Genomic DNA, 21447 nt, shown 5'->3' on the forward strand with positions numbered 1-21447 from the left:
TTTGACAAAAATTTAATGGGGCCCTTATGAATACATGTATATTGAACAACAGATAAGGTTATTAGGTCTCCTCATAAAAATATTTAATTACTGAGTGGTGTAATATTTTCCTGTAATTTTTTATTGAAAAAGGTAAAACTGAGTTATGAAAATATTCTAAAATTTTCAGAATTCTAATAAAAGTATTAACTGATAACCCCTACTAATTTTCCTTTAAATTTTAGGAAGTAAAATAATTTGATGCTCCTGATTTTTTTTTTTTTTGGGATTTCAGTGTGTAATTAAGGAAATTTAAGTAGTGTTCAATAAAACCTGAATTATTTTGTAGGTTGGTTTGGTGTTTCTGCTGAGTATAGCATCCTTGATGATATATTTTATTGATGCCACTGAGTAAGTATGTCTGCAGAGTCCCAAGGGTACACATCATTGATGATGTAACTGTCAATTAGTATTTTGAAGAATCATTAGGATTTATGCTTGTGTCCAAGTTTTTAGGTCACTTGGCGGAAGGCCATGTGAGCTATTTCAATCACTTGGCATCTGTCGTCGTTGTTAACAATTTTTCAAAGCTCTTCTCCTCTGACACTACTTGTCCAATTAGAACCAAACTTGGTATGAATGTTCCTTTGGGTATCCTACATAGAACTGATTTGGGGATTATGATCCGTTGAAAAACATGCCCCTGGTTGATAAAGGTAGAACATAAGGGTCACACATAAGTTTTTCGTATATATCTCCAAAACTGTTAGGTTTAACTAAATTCTGTCTTGGGTAAAAGTGTTCAGTATAATGAGATCTCTGTGAAGTCAAATTGCTCTTTTACAAAGTTTTTTTGCTCTTTTTAATGTTCTTTAAAAAATCTTCTCCTCTGACATTTTTTGACCAATTATAACCAAACTTGGTATGAATGTTCTTTGGGGTATCCTGCATAGAACTGGTGTGGGGATTTTTGATTTGCAGAAAACATGGCAGCTGTTACTAAAAATTGTACAAAAGGGTCAGACAGAAGTTTTTCACATATATCTCTAAATTCTGACATGGATTAAAATGTTCAGCATGGTAAGATCTATCACTGGTCAGATTTTCATTTTAATCTATTAAGCCATGTTGGAGGTATTGCCCTTTTTCAACATTTTATCTCTATTCTAAATGTTATTTATTTAAAAAATCTTCTCTAAAACTACCGGACCAATTAGAACCAAACTTAGTATGAATATTCCTTAGGCGTGTTCTGCATAGATCTGTTTTTTTGGGTTTTTCTGATCCATCAAAAACATGGCCTGTGTTACTAAAATAGAACAAAGGGATCAGTCAAAAGTCTTTTCTCATATCTCCAAAACTGTCAGTTTCAGTCAAATTCTGTCAATTTCCATTACGATCCTTATTTTAAGACCTACTAAAGTGCAGGGGACCAAAGTTGACGGACGACTCCTTGTTAGAGTTATTGCCCTCGAAAGGTAAAAAAATTTAGTTTTTTTTTTTTTTATAGTTTTCAACCAATATCTTGAGAACTATAATAGACAGAAAGAAACTTGTAACTGCAGAAATGATCCTTATGATACCAGTAAGCCCTACTAAAGTTTTTGTGAGCCAAAATTGTTGGAGATCTCCTTGTTAAGAGTTATTGTACTTGAAAGGCAAAAATTTAACCTGGTGACCAATTTAGGCTCTTTTGCTGTGTACTGTATCTCTGATGATGATCATAGAAGTTACTGAGTAAACATCAGAGTATAACATCCCTTGGGATAGATTGAGTTTATTATTGAGTATAGCATACCTGGAGATAAATTGAGTAAGTTATTGTTTAGTATATCATTCCTGGGGATAAACTGAGTAAGTTATTGTCGAGTACAATATTCCTGAGGATAAATTGAGTAAGTTTATTTTTAAGTACAGCAGCTCTGATGAAAACGAGTAAGTTTTTATTATTGTTGAGTATAGAATCCCTGATGGTAAATTCAGTAAGTAATTCTATTAATATATTATTTCCTGAAGATAGATAAGTAAATGTGACTTCCATAGTTAAAACTGTTGACCATGCAAACTAGTTGATTGTTTTCTGTCTGGTCTTTGTCCCTGTGTTATTTTTTTTTATTTCTACTAGAATCTTGGTTCCCTTGATTACTCTTAAATGTCATCAGTTTGTAACAAATCTACTAATCTGACATCTACCAAACCGGTCCTCTTTAAAAAAACCCCAAAAAACAGTATTTAGATAATCCATATGAGATAATCCCTTCACTTCTGATGATTTCTACTTGTATTTCATTATGGTCATATCCCATGGTATATACCTTTAGTTTGAAGCCTAAAATATTTTATGACCAACTGTTTCACCCTCTGCCTGAAAGGAGCAAAATATCAGAAAATAAGTAATAATGAAATTTTGTGGATAGGGTTTCATCTAGAATATTATAGTGAAGAAATATTTGATGGTAATAATATAGATTAAAGTTATTAAAAATATATATACGATAGAGAGACACATATCATGTTTACTTACATCATACAAGGATTTTTTTATGTTCATTCTCCATGGTAAAAATGAAGATTAACAATGAAATCCATTCCTCCAATATAACTCTTATATAGCTAAACATAATCTGATGATTTGGGATACTTCAAAACCCACTTCAATGTAAGAATTTCTACATCCTTTGCCTTTTTTTATAATAATCAGTCTAGAAAACCTAACAATGAGACATCAGTCACAGGCTGTGATTTTCTGTTTACATCTGAATCTTTTAAGACATGTTTCAGTATTTTGATATTTGTTTTTGAAAGAGGTCGAATTAATTACTTAACCACACAAACCAACTGTTTTACTTGACAACATAATTATTATAAAGGTATTTTTACTGTTCTAGTACTTTCATAGAATGATTCTAAAGACCACTAATATTTTTGTAAAAAAAACAGCTTTAGGTTTCCCACCATACAATGATTTATAGCTTGATCTGTTGGTAAACATATGTATATGGACACAACATTAATACATCATAAGGTTCAGACCAGAATGGAACTTTAACTAAAATTTACTTTTAGATGAAAGAAATAAGTAATAAATACATGCTTATTTTGAACCCCTTTTTGGTCCTAAAGGGCCTTAACCATTTAAATGCTTAAAAAAATCCTTCTAGTTGTTCAGGTAGACAAATCCGTGCAAGTATACTGCCTGAAGACCTGACAAAAATGTTTATTTTTGTCCTCTTTTGACCCTTAATTCCTCCCTTAAGGTATTTACCCCTATGGAGATGTACTACATGTATTTATTCTTGCTAGTGTTTGTATTATGGATCTATAATACTTTGAGGCCTGAAATACATGTAAAACATCATATTTTTCTTTAATTCAACGTTTCCAGACATTAATAATTAAGTTTTATTATGATTCCTATTGGATACTGTTTTGACTACTGATAATGACAAGTAGCAATTTAAGCTGCCTGTTTTTGTTGAAATTTCCTGGTAATAATTAGCTGTAATGGAAGCAGGAGGTTTGACACTATAAAACCTGGTTTAAATCACTTTTCTATCAGAAATGTGTGCACCAAGTCAAGACCATTATGGTGGTTACCAACTTTCCAGCTTTTACCCTGATATTGCCATTTGTTATACAGGCTTTCCTTTTGACTTTAGCTGATCAGTCTGGTAATTTTGTACCATTCATGCTAGGGAATAATTATAAAAAAATTTAAAGTGAAACTGACATATATTATTTGAAAGCTTGTTCTGGACTATTTTTACATTTAGTATATAGATTTTATAAATTACATGTACTTAGATTTAGAAAAAAATATAAAAAAAATATTGATTATGAAAAATAAGAAAATATTCAAATATTTACAAGTCAAACAAAGCAAAAAGTTTGACTAATATTTTGATTTTGCAGATCTTTTGAAATTTAAGAGGTTTTTTTCCCCTCAAAATTAGATGTTTCCTTCAATGTTGTCGAGGCTTCTAGACATTTAGGATTTATCTAGTTGTTTTAATATGCTTCAACACACCATCCTATCAATTTACCTATAAAATACAATAAAGTTCAGGTTAAAATATTGATCCAACTTTTATGTCTCTGGTTCTTTGTGTTTTACTAATGTATATACAGTGGAAGGAGTGGTAGGGGATTTACACAAGAGAAAACATCTCTTTAACTAAATAGGCCGGTTTGTTATAACCGGAAATATTATTTTGGCACTAGAGAAATGTTGAGGATATCAGACTTTTATGTTTTGACATTAATAGGTAACTGTCAGAAGAAGGTTAAAGGCTAATTGTGACATTTTATTAAAAATACATTTATAATGTTATAGAAGCACTTGTAAGTGCATTTTTAAAACCTTTTCCTCTTTGATTTTTTGTAACTTAATGACTAGAGTAGCAGTTGGTATGCACTCAGATACAATACAATGTGCATGTAACAGAGAGATATAGTTATATCTCATTGATAAATATCATCCTTTTTAAATGTTTCCCTTTGATTTGTTTAACACAAGAGATAAAGTAGATGTTCTATTAATACAGTACATTACACAAAACAATATAGATTTATGTTATTTAATGCTTTATGTTGTATTTCTAAATTTGATATTATACAAAATATTAAACATTGAAGTATAGATAATGCCAAACAAAGAATTAACTTGATGGATATAGTACTAACACCTAGCTTCAGCATCTAACTGAATGTAGAACGTAGTAACACCTGGTGACAACATACTATGATACGGTACACTCCTGGCCAGGGACATCTGTGACTGATCCCATACAATGTACTAATATATGGTACACTCCTGGCCAGGGACAACTGTGACTGACCCAATACTAATATATGGTACACTCCTGGCCAAGGACAACTGACTGATCCCATACAAATGTAGGGTACACTCCTGGCCAGGAACAACTGACTGATCCCATACTAATATATGGTACACTCCTGGCCAGGGACAACTGACTGATCCCATACTAATATATGGTACACTCCTGGCCAGGGACAACTGACTGATCCCATACAAATGTAGGGTACACTCCTGGCCAGGAACAACTGACTGATCCCATACTAATATACAGTACACTCCTGGTCAGGGACAGTTGTGACTGACCCCACACTAATAAATGGTACACTACTGGTTGGGGACAACTGTGACTGACACCATACTAATATATGGTACACTCCTGGTCAGGGACAAATATGAATGACCCCACACTGATGTCAGGTTAACTGCTGGCCAGGAAAAGTTGGGACTGACCCCATACTACTATAGGGTATTCTGGTCAGGGACAATTGTGACTGACCCCATACTAATATGTGGTACACTCCTGGCCAGGGACAACTTACTGACTCCATACTAATATATGTTACACTCCAGGCCAGGGACAACTGTGACTGACCCCATACTAATATATGGTACACTCCTGGCCAGGAACAACTGTTACCTCATACTTATATATGGTACACTCCTGTGACTGACCTAATAGTAATATTCACTTCAACGAGGAACAACTGTGACCAACACTAAATTGATATCCAGATTGGGAATGACTGTGACTGACTCTATACTAATATCCTGGTGAGGAATAACTGACTCAAAACTAATATTCTGATGGGGAATGATTGAATCTGACTCTGAACTAATATCCTGGTGAGGAATGACTGTGACTGACTCCACACTAATATACACTCATGATCAGGAAGTACTGTGATTGACCTATATGGTGGGGAAATGACTTTTTGATCTCTCCTGGTGGGAAACAACTGAGTTTGACTCCCGTAGTGAGGAACCTTTCCAGTTGGGAACCCGTGATTGACCTCTTAATAATAGCATTGTACTGAAACTTATGTCACAAAAATAAAAATATATAAAAGGAAAACTTGTGTATACAAATAGACTTTAAAAATCAGATGATTTGCATTGAAAATATTCTTGCTGTGTTTACCAGTATTTTCTATATAACTAGAAGAATATCTCTTCACCATACCATCATATTTCAAGATTGTTTGGAAGAGTAATCTAGGGAACCAAGGTTATAGCAGTAATCAAAAGAATGTAATCCAGGGACAAAGACCAGACATGGAAAACAGACATACACAACAAAGAACATAAAGTAACTAAAATCATACATACAAAGTAACAAAAGCAAATGAGCAACTCGAACTCAACTAAAAACTGGGAGCATGGACCAGGTGCACCAGTAGGGTAAGCGTCCTCTGCTTTTCTAGAAAAACCGCCGAGTTGCTCATAAAAAGTCAAGTCCAGGGTAGACAAATGAGGAAAGGAAAACTATGACCCGTTGAATAAATCAGTTTTCATAGTGCAGATGGATACACCATAACGATCCATGAGCCCATGACGACGACCATAACACCTCTGCAGCGATGACCTCAATCCTGTAGCAACATAACTCTACTCCAGAAGCCCATCTGTCAGAGTTCTAGCGTGATACAAAAAGTCTGTGTAGTTTCGGCAAGCTCTGGCACAACGCACGAGTTGCAATACGAACACCCCAATGTTTTTCAGAAAAAACAGTTGGAGAGAGTTGTTTTGTTGCATTTGTATATTTTTCTGAGTTATTACCAAATTTATACATTAACATTTGTTTTGTAGGGCCCAAGTAGAAAACTGTGATCGATGGGCAGAAAGTCCTTCTCAGCAAGTAGATCTTGCCTTCAACGTTTTCTTCATGATTTATTTCTTCATTCGAGTGAGTATTGCTAGTAATTGCTGTAGCAATGAGAAATCGTTCCTGTGTAGTTGAGATTAAATGGAAGGGTTTCTCTGGAGAATTTCCTTATTTCAGATTTCCCTAGAATATCAATACCATTAGGAAATTGTCTTTTCTTTCATTACTGTCTTTGTAATGGTTTAAACTAAAGGACATAATTAGTTTTGTGAAAAGACTACTATGTCATTTAGGATTGCTAAGCTTTAGGCCAAAGAAACTAACTGTCTAGCTCACTACTTGATATATCCTGTAAAATTTAGAATTTATTTCAACTTTTGTCTTTATGATATAAATGCTGTTATCTTCTTGTTGAACATATATTTTATGATTTTCACAACATTCTTATGAAACTTGAGATGTTGCTCCCCCTATGAATCATTTCAGAGAGCCCACAAGACAAATCAATGTTCCACTGTTAAACCATGATATATTTATAACTATCTGTATATATATTTACCAATGGTTGAGGTTGGACTAATTCCAGTAGTAAGAAGCATGAGAACTACTTGGTTAGCTATATGTACCTTTATAAAATCATTCCTCTATTTATAGAAGTAAGCATTAGATGTTTATTAGGTGTTAGTTTTTATGAATATTTGACGGGCGAGTGTAAAGAGACTTGTCCAAGAAACATCCCTATCATGCAATCATAGGATGTATTGTATACCCTGTGGACATTGATGATTTGGTACAGAGTCAGGTTAATACAATTATCATGATAATAATAGAGTTAAGTAAGATGAAATCTTGGCTCTGTTTACATTTTTTATGTCTTTATGATTTTTCTTCTCTGTAAAATCTAAGATAGAGTTAGTATATGTAGCACTACATTTAAAACTTTGGTTAAAGATTGATTGTTTGTGGTTGAATGATTGTTTGGTTAAAGATTGATTGTTTGGATAAAGATTGATTGTTTGTGGTTGAATGATTGTTTGGATAAAGATTGATTGTTTGTGGTTGAATGATTGTTTGGTTGAATGATTGTTGTTTAACACATAGCTATGGCAGATATCTACGAAAACATTTGACCAATCAAAAACCTGCTTTGTACTATTCAGACACATTGAGCTGTATACTTTTATATTGTGCTAGATCAAGGAAGTAACAGCCGGCAGGTAGGCTTGTTACTCCACTGGTACACATTGTTCTGGGGAATTCAGTCACATCCTTCTTTCTCCCATATTCTATGTGCATACCAGAGAAGCAGAGACTGCCAATTTTGGAGCACCACACCCAGATAGACTTTACAACCTACATCATGCAAGTACCCCACCCCAAGGCAGAACCTACAACCTACTATAGGCAAGTACCCTACCCTAAGACAGACCTTTCAACCTATATCATGCAAATACCACGTCCCAAGGTAGAACTTACAACCTACCGTAGGCAAGCTTGCCACCCAAAGACAACCGAAGTGGAACCTACAACCTACTGTAGGCAAGCATGCCATCCCAAGACAGAACCTACAACCTACTGTAGGCAAATACCCCACCCCAAGGCAGAACCTACAACCTACTGTAGCCAAATACCCCACCCTAAGGCAGAACCTACAACCTACTATAGGCAAGTACCCTACCCTAAGACAGACCTTTCAACCTATATCATGCAAATACTATGTCCCAAGGTAGAACTTACAACCTACTGTAGGCAAGCATGCCACCCAAAGACAACTGAAGTGGAATCTACAACCTACTGTAGGAAAGCATGCCATCCCAAGACAGAACCTACAACCTACCATAGGCAAATACCCAACTCCAAGGCAGAACCTACAACCTACTGTGGGCAGGAACCCCACCCCAAAACTGAACCGACAACCTACTGTAGGCAAGCACACCACCCAAAGACAACTGAAGTGGAACCTACAACCTACTATAGGCAAGCATGCCACCCCAAGGCAGAACCTACAACCTACTGCAGGCAAGCTCACCACCCGAAGACAGACCCTACAACCTACATCATGCAAGTACCCCACCCCATGGCAGAACTGACAACCTACTGTATGCAAGACAACTTAGGAGGTTGAAAAAGTATAAATTTTCCAATACTGCAAAACCAAATTACCATAATTTTGAGTTTTATAATGAAACCCAGCTTAGCCCAGGACCACTATTCCTCCTGCATTATTTTCCAAATGATCTTATATCTGACTGATGTTAGTACCCAGATCACATCTGAGTTCCTTTGATTTACCCATAATGTTACATTTAATGTCATAATACATGTATTACACTGAATGGTAACAATATAATTAGATTCGGCTTAGTGAGGACTGGGTCATTTGATCACTATATATACCAGTGTCATGTATATTGACCCCTGTCAAACGGTGGTTAGTACATACAGTTAAACATGCATTTTTACATTGATATTAAAAAAATTAATGTACAGTTGATAAATACAATGATATTAAATGACAACAACCTGAAATTAGATATTAGGAAGATTCAATAATGAGAGAATCTATTTTCTTATTGATAAAGTGTTCACATATTGGCACAACATTTGATTGTCATCAAACTTTAAACATTACAAGTATTAATGTTTTTCTATATACTTTGAAAGTACTTTAATTCATGATACAAATTCTTATGGATAGTACTTTCAATGTATTGTTCTTTCTGTCATTAAAAATGATATTCACAGCCAACACAATGCCATCTTCATAAAGAGGACAAGTTCTGTTATTTCCAGATATATTTATCCATCTCTCATAGTCAATAGCAGTTTTATGATTTACAAAGAGTTGCATTATCTTATTTTTAAGTATATGAATATCTGTCTCAATGATATCCTTCTGATTTCATTTGCTGTTTCATCCACATTTTATGTTCAAGTTTTTCATGGCTTGACCCATCAGTTCCCTTTCCAAACTTTGGGAAGTTAGGCAAATTATTTTTTTGCCCCCCAAGCTTACATGCACTGGGTGTAATAATTTACCCTGGTTCTTATTTGTCTGTCCTTCTGTTTATGGAGGTGGGGTTTATATCTTGTTCAGCCATCTTTTTAAAATGTGTTTCAGATCTTATTTTCACTGCTATGACAGCATTATAAGACAAGTAAATTTCTTGTCATGTCTGTATGTAAAGACAAGTAAAGTTCCTGTTCGGACTGTTTGTAAAGACAAGTGAAGTTCCTGTTTGGACTGTTTGTAAGGACAAGTAAAGTTCCTGTCCAGACTGTTTGTAAATATTTATAGAATCCTTCTTTTTTTCCAGTTTGTTGCAGCGAACGACAAGTTGTTGTTCTGGTTGGAAATATTTTCTTTCGTCGATTATTTCACCATACCTCCATCATTTGTGGCAATCTATTTGGACAGAAACTGGCTGGGTATGTATCATGTGTTAAGATTTTATAGAGAAAATATTGGTGTCTTTAAATTATGCTTAAGTTTTTACAATAAGAATCCACATAGTTAATAATATATTGTGATGATTACAAGATAAATAAGAATTGTACATTGGTTGAAATTGTCTTAAATATTTAGTTTTGATGAAAAAATAAACTAACCTTGGTGAGTTCTGGACAAATACTAGATATGATGTCAAGTTTGTTATCTTCTGGACAAATATTGTGTATGGTGTCAGGTTTTGTTGGTGGCATAAGGTTTGTTATCTTAGTGATGTCAAGTTTGTTATCTTATGGACACATATTGTATATGGTGTCAGGTTTTGTTGGTGGCATAAGGTTTGTTATCTTAGTGATGTCAAGTTTGTTTTCTTCTGAATTGTAACTTGGTATATACATAGTTGAAACTGTTCAATGTTATTATCTGTGTTGATGTTTTTTTTCTTTAATTATTCTAGTTAATTTTAATATGATAGAAGGTTGGGATGAACCCACTAGTCTGGTTATTTCAATCATTAATTTACCTCATTTAAAGGACTCAATCAAAGGTCATATTTAAGTCCATTTCTGAGCATTTTATGAAAGGTTTTAAGGCCTTTGAATTCTAGACTGTCAAATAATAATTAATGATGGACTTTCTAAAAGTTAATAATGCTGTACAGATATAAGATTAATGAATGGGCTTTCCAAAGAATTGTGACAGTTTAGACCAAAGTTTGATATTAAATATTTATTATGAGTGATTGTCCATACAGAACCAGAACCAGCCCTCATCACTGCCTATTGTATCTAGTTTTTAGAATTCGTTTCTTTTCAATATTGTTATATAATTGAAAATTTCTCTATTGCTACAATGATAGATTTTCAAAAGATAGCATTCAGATGTATTGTATGTAATTGGAAAAAGGATCAAAATATTTTATTGATTAATGCACAACTTCTGAAATGTTGACAAGTTCAAGTTTTAAATTTACTAAGAAATCTTGTTTCAACTTGATAATTAATTGAATATTATTTTTTTGTTCACTTTCTTAGTTGATACAACCAATTTAATAGTAAAGTTGAAATCTTTAAAAAAAAGTCTGTCAGTCTGTCACACCTGTGTTACATGTTATGAAGACTGAGTCACATCACATGAAAAACCTACTGATATAATATTGTGTTGCGAGAAGTATTGTGTATTACACAATCTTGGGAATGTAAAGCATATTATATTACAAATGATATTCCAAATTATTCATTTGATGCTATATTTGTGTTAGTATAATGTAATTTTCTGCATGGTTACTTTTGGTAACTTTCTGTATTCAATTTTGTTGTGCTGAAAGATGCCAAATTTTTATTGCCACTAGAAAAAGGGAGGGATGGGTAGGGTCGGGCAATTTAGCCTCCTGTGGCAGAGTGCAAAGGTTCCTACTCCTATTGAATACCACAGCAGGGCTCTTTAATGAGCGAGGAACGTGGCATCTTTCCCAATACGGTGCACCACTATGGTTTGCGGTCAGGTTTTCTGTATTATAGCCTGACAACACCAGCATGTAACATGCCAGGGGCACCTGGGGCACACATCCCAGTTGCTCTGTGGGCAGAGTGCCTAACCCCCGGCTAGGTTTCTGAGCACTATTTAGTCGCCTTTTACAACAAGCTTAGCGCTGCTGTAGGCCTATTATTTTGACACCCAGCCTTGCATGGGGCCGGAATAGAACTATAAGGATTAAACTGCTATTTTCGGTTGTTCATGGATGTATGAAGGGATCTCTCCATTCCCAAACATTACATGAATGGCCTTCGGCTGTTCATTGAGCTTTGGGGCTCTGAGATCCGTCCATACATCCATGAACAACCGAAAATAGCTGTTTAATCCAATAATATTCAAGAAACAGTCAACTTCCTAAATAAGTTCATTATATACTCTGGTTTTTCTCTGATTTGACTGAAAATAAAATAAAAAAAAACCTATGGATTTAGAAAATCATTATTGAAAATTTCTATCCTTGACTTTGATAAACATGTGTCTTAAAATGTTCCTATAATATTCTGTATAATAATCAGATTATACCATGCCTCCCCTGTTTGACCTCTATATATAGTATTATAAACCAGTTATTTTCCACGCCATGTGTTTGTATTAACATTTGTTACTTCTGTAGATGATATTGATGGTTGAAATCCAATCTTTGTTGTTCAGTTCAGATGCATGAAATTGTATATTACTGTAATCCTGTAAAAAAATGAAAAAACACAGAGCTGTTTTCAACAACAAAACAATCATTATGTGCATGATTGTGCTCATTGCACAGGTAATAAAGGAATAACTAAAAAAACCTATTTAAAAGATTCATTGATGGCCCTAGTGTTAGTTCAGTTTTAGCTCATGTCATGTTTCTTCATCAGACTTAAGAGTCTAGGATGATGTTATAAGGGATCTAAATAGGAGAGCATTGAAAGTGTTGGATGTTTTTGGTTAGGGGTCTTTGTGATTAGAGATGGTCCAAAGGTCCTAGGCCCTTGGTACCTTTGCAGTTAGAATGGGTTACCAAAGGCTTTAACTTAACATCATTTAGAAAGGAATTTTATTTTTGTCTTGGAAGGTCTTTTTGGGTAACATTCAATAAGTTGTATACTTTTCATTCTTTGAAGCCAATCTGGGACTCAGATAGGCATTAACATTACATCTATGTTTGACTACTACATACTTTATGTATCTTAAGCTACAGTTTCTCAATATACAAGATTCATGAAAATTTATAATAATCCTGTTTTTAAGCAAACAATTTTTGACAAGTTGAAAATATTGATAATTTTATCATATACAGACTTGTCATGGTTTTCTTTAGGAACACAGTTGATACTATCCATACTAAATACAAGTTAATTGAATAAGGTTATTACATGGCTATTGGGGAATATGGTCCTGAGTAATTTTGAATATTGCAATAAATCTATCTTTATGTTATAAAATTAGAATCTTAGCTTTTTCATCAATGATTTAAAAAAATACTTTTATATTAAAATCCCCTAAAAGTGATAATTTTGATTTAAATATTATATTTCTGAGCCATCAGGTTTAGGCACTTTGATAGTTCAGTGACTAAATGCCATACATTTAAGTTCCAATAGTTGTTGCTGAGTCTGTCAAATAAATTGATCTGTTTGTTTAATGTAGCTTGATTAATGGCAGGCTTCTTATAAAACTATATTTAAATTTTACATCTGGGGGAAATTTAATTTCTTTGTGCAGACTTCTTAAGTCTTTTTCCATTGATTTTATGTCAGAACTTTATGTTATGATGTATATATAGGAAACCAGATTTTCTAACAATACATGTAGCTATTTGTTTAGATAATATAACAAAATTGCTATGGAGTCTGACACTGTTGCTGTCACACTGAATAAGGAAACGTGTTGTATGTTACTTTGTACAATTGCTGCTGTTGCTAAGCAAATATTTAGTATAGGTTCCTTGACCGAGTCTGATGACCGAGTCATGTCTAAATCTATTTTTATAACTACACATTAAACCTGCACATAGTAATGAGCAATTATCTTGAGTTGTTAAAAAAGGGGGAGGGTCTTTGTTTTCTGTTCTCCCCATATAAAGTAAGGGGAGGTAAGTTCTTCCATGGTTCAACCTGGTGGTACAATTAAACTTGAGTGTTTAGTTTTCTAATATGGTAATTATGTTTTAGAAGACTTTCTTTTCTTTGAACCAAGTAATTGATTTTGTAAGCTTTTCTTTAATTAAGTTGATTATTTGTTTATTTACCCATTCTGTGCCAGACTTAAGACTATATCTTTACAACTACAGCTTGCATGTTTTCTCTTGTTAATTTTTTTGTTCTGATTCATTCATGGTTGACAGTTTATAATAGAAATCAGATGAAGAATATTTCCCTCACGGTAATGTTTAATTCATCAATAAAGGTAGTTATATCTCTAGGCCTGGTATCTCTGCCTGTTTTTGTCAACATACATCATTGAGACAAACTTTAATATGAAATCATTTAGTATTAATGAAGGTATAGGTTACATTTATGATGCGAAAAGTTCCTGCCTGTTTATTCTTTTGTCATGAATACCGGTAGTATATACATGTATACAGTGTTTCTAAGTAACAGTACAACATGCCTGTGTTTGTCATTTAAAACCGTAGCAACCTCATGTCACTGTTTGCTAGTCCACTTGTGAAACTGTGATCCGATGAAAAACACAAAGATTCAAATATTACTCCTGATACTGGGATTTCATTATCAAATTCATTGCAAACACAAAGACCCAAACACAAAGACCCAAATATTAAAATGAAATGAATAAGTGTAATTGATCAGTAAACAGTATCATGATTGTGATGCTGGTTTCCATTAAAGTTTTTTAATCAATAGATTTTATAAGTGGTAGATTGAAAGCTTCTTGTTCAATTTTAATGTGATATGAAAAAGTTTTTAGAGGGCTAGTGTTGTATTTAATCAGAAGCTAAAAGGTGGTTTATTTTTTTGTATTGACTTTGTTTCTAATGTTCCATGGATTCCTGAGTTTGTGATGTTATAACTGTTAGATTGTAGAAAAGTTTAATGCCAGAATAGTTTACACAATTATATAAATAAGACCATAGTAAAGGCATCTCAAAACAGAAAAAAAATCCTGAATTTATGGAATTTATAAGCTTTCACTTTCAAAAATAAAAACTTTTTGACTATTATTATAGAGAGGCAAAACAGAATACAGAATTGATTATTCTTAACTATAAATGAGAAACATTGTTATGTCAACAGAAAGACTAATCAGGACCCCCCACCCCCCATCCCCTTGTGCTGATTATGGTCAAAGTTAAGCAAGTAATAGCATGGATTCTCCGTTGTGTTTGGAAGGAATCCCCTCTTTCCGAAATCTTTGTGTCGACCTCTGGTATTCGTAATAAATCATACAATTGTTTGTTTTCTGTATAGCTTGATCTCAATGGTGTGTCCAGAACATTGACTTCTTCTTCATGGCAGGAGGATTTCCACTGCTGTTTACAGAAAAGTAGTAGTTAACAGGGCATCATGATGAAATCTTATATTTCTGATTTCCCTTTTTGTCATTGAATATTGGAATTCAACAGCATCATGCTGGGTGGTGTGGTCAAATCTTTTGTCACACTTTAGCATATAATTTCACTTTGTCATGGCAAGGGAAGTCTTGTTTATCATTTGTTTAGTATCAAAAGCAATGAAGCAATTAGGAAAAAAACTAGAATATATATTGACCATGATTCTTTGATGATATTTGGAATGATATTAATCCATAATGACATATTACACCAAAATCTCTTTTGTTTAATCCTACAACCATCAATAAAGTACAGAGAGAAATTATAATTCTGGTGGTAAAATGTGTCATTGATTATAGTGTTTTAGGTCGACTTTAGGTCAACAAGATATTGGAATCCCTTGTAGTGTAAAATAACCAATATGATAAGAAATGTAATTAAGTCTATTATAGATACAACTCTTCGAGGAATCGAGTCAGTTTTGGGACCATAATGCAGTCAATTTAATGGGTTGTGATACCACTAAGAAGCAAATCTGGCTCACATTTAAATGTTTTAGATTATGTGACATCCTATGATTGCTATGAGTATACTGAATTGATAATAACATTGTCTATGATGATTGTCTCCAGTGATTCAGAGTAATTGATGTTTTCTGATTTTATTGATGCTGGTAATTAAGTTATAATCACTGAGCTGTCAAAGACAAATTTATTTCTACATATTGCTGTTATTGCTTCAGTATCATTTTTCAATCATAATAAAAAATTTCCCAAAAATTTGTCTCTACAAATTTCAAGTGTGATAAAAGGTTAAGTAAGACTGTAATAGACTATATGTCATCTTATCTTGATCAGCTGGTATATTTATACATCATACAGTAGTTTTAGAATTGACCAATTTAAATTGAATATGCAACAGCTTGAAAACTGAAAACTGTAATATTAAGTAAAATACTTTAATTAAGAAAGAAAGAGCTGCAGACTGGCTTATATAGATACTTATCTAGTAGCAAACATAAGCTTGTTGAAAATAATTGGGCCTTTAATTGATGAGCAATTATGTAAAGTTAATGATTTGTTAGTACAGCAAGCACCTGTGTTACATTCTTCACAATTACTGCATCTAATGAAAGATGGATTGATTTGATGAAATCTTTCATCTGTTCATCTTAAAAAGAGCTGTTCAGATTATTGTTAGAAAGAACTTTTATATTTTGGTGCCCAGACCTACCTAAGAGTCAAGATTATAATAAAGGGAAAATGTAACCAAAATGGCTTTAGTCATTGAAACAAGCCATTAGAATGACCATTTCTCTTACATTCTACATTCAGCTATAATATTGCTATGACACATCAGATTTAACAGAATTATCTGCTCTGTAAGTATTAAAGTCAATTGATATTGTAATTATTTGATAATTAGTGTAAATAAGATAACTAGATATGTTTTATGAAGAACTCATGGTAAAGTATTACTGACCGAGATCATTCCATGATGATAGGCATTTCTATTTAAATAACGGTTTGATTTCCATTTAATGACACCGTCCATGCAAAACCGGACAGGGTAATCAAGGATATTATGAAGCCCCTCAGTCAGTCATTTGATACCTTGATGTCAACCAACTGACAGTTGAATGGTCAGTTGGTTGACATGCTGATTGGTGGTGTAATGCTGTACAATTACGCTCTGCATTGTGGTCACTATCCAGTTCAGAGACTTGGGGAAATATATGTTGTGTATTTATTTTTTCAGGTTTAAGGTTTTTAAGAGCCTTGAGGCTGATGTCGATTCCAGATATCCTGACATACCTAAACATGCTACAGACCAGCACCATGATCAGACTCTGTCAGATGGTTACATATTTTATAAGTCTGTGGCTCGCTTCTGGAGGTTTCTTACATTTAGTAAGTTTTGTACTAAATACTAAAATGGCCTTGGTATCATTGCCATTGAAGTCATAAGAATTTATCACACTTGTTGATATACCTAGTGAAAGTAAGTACAGTATAGAAAGAATTAAAATTTTAGAGTTAGCCATTTTATATTTTTTTTCTCTTTCTTTCAGCATGCATAAGTTTCTGCAACAGATTTCAATGAATTTTGTTTCAGTGAAATACAGTTTGCTTTATGAATGGACTACAGAATATATAACTGACTATTTCTTAAACCAGTTGGTTAATAATAGATTTCAATGAAAAACAGTTGTATCAGCTGATTATCAGAGCTAACTTTTGTGATTATGACTTACAATGACTACTGTCTATTACAAACAGCTTGCTTTAAGGAATTCTCTGTAATGACTTCCATTATATAAAATTGATGATTGTTATATTTATAGAGAAAGCCTCAGAATTAATCTGTACTATGTCTCCTTCAAATTATTTTACTTAAATTAGAAGTTCCAACATCTATCATGTTTATAGCATCTGATGCAAAATGATTCATATTTTTCATTTTGAATTTGTTTACAAGACATTAGCTTTGAAGTCATCATTAAATGTATTGAAGTGGATGTTTAGGGAAGATGTAGATTTATTCTGTATTGACTAGCATACCATAGTACAAAATATGTTAGATTAGGTTAATGTTTTATTGACTGTTTTACTATCATACATATTTATTATGGTCTGTGTATTGAATTAGGATGTTCATCTGTCTCATCCTCAATTCCTCCTGGTTGGATTTCAAGGATTGATCATTGTAGACCTATATTTAGATTTTGATTAAATGAGGTTTTCCATTAGCATAACTTAACTATGAGCTCAGATGGTTGGACTCCAATACCGGTATGATGTATCCATTCTCTTTCTGACAAACGAAGGGTTCAGTTTTAATTCAAAGATTTATAAGTCCTTTACTTCCTGCATCATAAATGAAAGGTCTGCCAGAAGAACAATAAGATTAAAGTATGAAAGGCCCAACACCTAGGTAATTAAAATTTCAATGGACCTACACCTGAAATTGAGGGTCCCAGGACTTGGACCAATCTTATTTGAAACTGTGCAAACAATTCTGTGATGCTTTTTTACCTCTTATTTTTATAAATTCAGGTTTAAATCAAAACTATGGAATTGAATAGAATATGGGTATAAAACCTGAGTATACATGTCATGGTGGTGCTACATACATACTCACAGTAATTCTAGATAAATCTTGATCTTTGAATTAAAATAGTGATGATTTATATTTGAAGGTTGAAAGTTCGGGAGATCCTTGGAGGAATTTTGAGAATGATAAAGATTTAACATATTGGGAATGTTTATATTTCCTGTTAGTTACCATGTCAACAGTGGGGTATGGTGACATCAGTGCCAAGACAGATATTGGACGAATCTTTATTTGTATCTTTATATTGGTCAGCATTGTAAGTATCATCTCTGTATACAGCAGTCAATGGTGACTAAGGCCTTTGATATATCAAAGGAAGAATGGCTTTACAGGTTTTTCATATATTTTGAACCAATATAAGAAATTCATTTTAAAAAGCGAAGAATAATACACATAATAACATGTATGAATATCATAATATTTTCCTTATGGTCTCTTAAATAACAGACAAATGTATGTCATATGGTTTTGGAAAAAAAAAATGAATGTTGTATGCAGACACTGGTATATATCAACACCTACCCTAAATCATGTTTGTATAACATAAAAACATATCAGGTATGTTACAGTTTTTCTTCTGTAGATACATACTATATAAACATTTTGATAAGTTAAATTTTATTCTTTCAATGACATCAACTTTTTCATGTTTTTTTTTGCACTTAATTTCAATGGTTTTGAATTCATTAGTTGTATTTTGTTATCTGTGTTCTAAAATATAATACAGTTTGATCAGAATTTGAATATGTGGCTCTGATTGATTTTAAACCAAGACATTCTGTTGTTGCTGGAATTGATAACAACTGAAATCAAAATCTTGGTCATATTTATACTGATACATCAAACAGAAGCTGGTATTTATACTGATACATCAAACAGAAGCTTTTTAATACAGTCTAGTCTGTCCTCAATAGATTTATTAAAGGACTCTTTTTCTCACTATACTGATTATACCTTTAACAGATAAACTAAAGCCATTCAAAGCTGAATCATTTTATTCGCTTAATTTAGGGTATGTTTGCCAGTTTTGTTCCTGAATTGTTGGAGATATTTGGTAGACGTCAAGTTTATGGCGGTTCATACAAAAAAGAAAGAGGAAAAAAGTAAGTGATTTCTCTACTACAGGTTGTGAAGTGATTTCTCTACCACAGGGTATGAAGTGATTTCTCTACCACAGGGTGTGAAGTGATTTCTTTACTACAGGGTGTGAAGCAATTTCTCCACTACAGGGTGTGAAGTGATTTCTCTACCACAGGGTGTGAAGTGATTTCTTTACTATAGGGTGTGAAGCAATTTCTCCACTACAGGGTGTGAAGTGATTTCTCTACTACAGGGTGTGAAGGGTGTGAAGTGATTTCTCCACTACAGGGTGTGAAGTGATTTCTCCACTACAGGGTGTGAAGTGATTTCTTTACTATAGGGTGTGAAGCAATTTCTCCACTACAGGGTGTGAAGTGATTTCTCTACTACAGGGTGTGAAGGGTGTGAAGTGATTTCTCTACTACAGGGTGTGAAGGGTTTGAAGTGATTTCTCCACTACAGGTTGTGAAGTGATTCGTCTACTACAGGGTATGAAGTGAATTCTCTACCACAGGGTGTGAAGTGATTTCTCTACTACAGGGTGTGAAGGGTTTGAAGTGTTTTCTCTACTGCAGGGTGTGAAGTGATTTTTCTACTACAGGGTGTGAAGGGGTTGAAGTGTTTTCTCTACTACAGGGTTTGAAGTGATTTCTCCACTACAGGTTGTGAAGTGATTCCTCTACTACAGGGTATGAAGTGATTTCTCTACCACAAGGTGTGAAGTGATTTCTCTACTACAGGGTGTGAAGTGATTTCTCTACCACAGGGTGTGGAGTGATTTCTTAACTATAGGGTGTGAAACAATTTCTCCACTACAGGATGTGAAGTGATTTCTTTACTATAGGGTGTAAAACAATTTCTCCACTACAGGGTATGAAGTGATTTCTCTACCACAGGGTGTGAAGTGATTTCTTTACTATAGGGTGTGAAGCAATTTCTCCACTACAGGGTATGAAGTGATTTCTCTACCACAGGGGGTGAAGTGATTTCTTTACTACAGGGTGTGAAGGGTGTGAAGTGATTTCTCCACTACAGGGTGTGAAGTGATTTCTCCACTACAGGGTGTGAAGTGATTTCTTTACTATAGGGTGTGAAGCAATTTCTCCACTACAGGGTGTGAAGTGATTTCTCTACTACAGGGTGTGAAGGGTGTGAAGTGATTTCTCTACTACAGGGTGTGAAGGGTTTGAAGTGATTTCTCCACTACAGGTTGTGAAGTGATTCCTCTACTACAGGGTATGAAGTGATTTCTCTACCACAGGGTGTGAAGTGATTTCTTTACTATAGGGTGTGAAGTGATTTCTCTACCACAAGGTGTGAAGTGATTTCTCTACTACAGGGTGTGAAGTGATTTCTCTACCACAGGGTGTGGAGTGATTTCTTAACTATAGGGTGTGAAACAATTTCTCCACTACAGGATGTGAAGTGATTTCTTTACTATAGGGTGTAAAACAATTTCTCCACTACAGGGTATGAAGTGATTTCTCTACCACAGGGTGTGAAGTGATTTCTTTACTATAGGGTGTGAAGCAATTTCTCCACTACAGGGTATGAAGTGATTTCTCTACCACAGGGGGTGAAGTGATTTCTTTACTACAGGGTGTGAAGGGTGTGAAGTGATTTCTCTACCACAGGGTGTGAAGTGATTTCTTTACTATAGGGTGTGAAACAATTTCTCCACTACAGGGTATGAAGTGATTTCTCTACCACAGGGTGTGAAGTGATTTCTTTACTACAGGGTGTGAAGGGTGTGAAGTGATTTCTCAACCACAGGGTGTGAAGTGATTTCTCCACTACAGGGTGTGAAGTGATTTCTTTACTATAGGGTGTGAAGCAATTTCTCCACTACAGGGTATGAAGTGATTGCTTTACTATATGGTGTGAAGGGTTTGAAGTGATTTCTCCACTACAGGGTGTGAAGTGATTGCTCTACCACAGGGTTTGAAGTGATTTCTCTACTACAGGGTGTGAAGGGTGTGAAGTGATTTCTCCACTACAGGTTGTGAAGTGATTTCTTTACTATAGGGTGTGAAGAAATTTCTCCACTACAGGGTATGAAGTGATTTCTTTACTATATGGTGTGAAGGGTTTGAAGTGATTTCTCCACTACAGGGTGTGAAGTGATTGCTCTACCACAGGGTGTGAAGTGATTTCTC

At 34.0% G+C, this 21447-nt stretch overlaps 1 protein-coding gene across 30 annotated transcripts in view; it reads left to right on the forward strand.

Annotated features, from left to right (window-relative positions):
- Window positions 1-21447, forward strand: part of LOC148618361 (calcium-activated potassium channel slowpoke-like) — a 64595-nt gene that overhangs the window by 3432 nt on the left and 39716 nt on the right. For all 30 annotated transcript variants that reach the window (XM_088577160.1, XM_088577161.1, XM_088577166.1 and 27 more), the window contains exons 2-7: window positions 329-390; window positions 6605-6701; window positions 9938-10049; window positions 16856-17007; window positions 18297-18467; window positions 19223-19314. In XM_088577160.1, coding sequence (XP_088433286.1) covers window positions 329-390; window positions 6605-6701; window positions 9938-10049; window positions 16856-17007; window positions 18297-18467; window positions 19223-19314 — 686 coding nt within the window. The remainder of the gene's footprint in view (window positions 1-328; window positions 391-6604; window positions 6702-9937; window positions 10050-16855; window positions 17008-18296; window positions 18468-19222; window positions 19315-21447) is intronic.

The sequence above is a fragment of the Perna viridis genome, chromosome 4, assembly GCF_037379345.1.
Source record: "Perna viridis isolate PV_CMFRI_1.1 ecotype Kerala chromosome 4, ASM3737934v1, whole genome shotgun sequence".
Classification (NCBI taxonomy): Eukaryota; Metazoa; Mollusca; class Bivalvia; order Mytilida; family Mytilidae; genus Perna; species Perna viridis.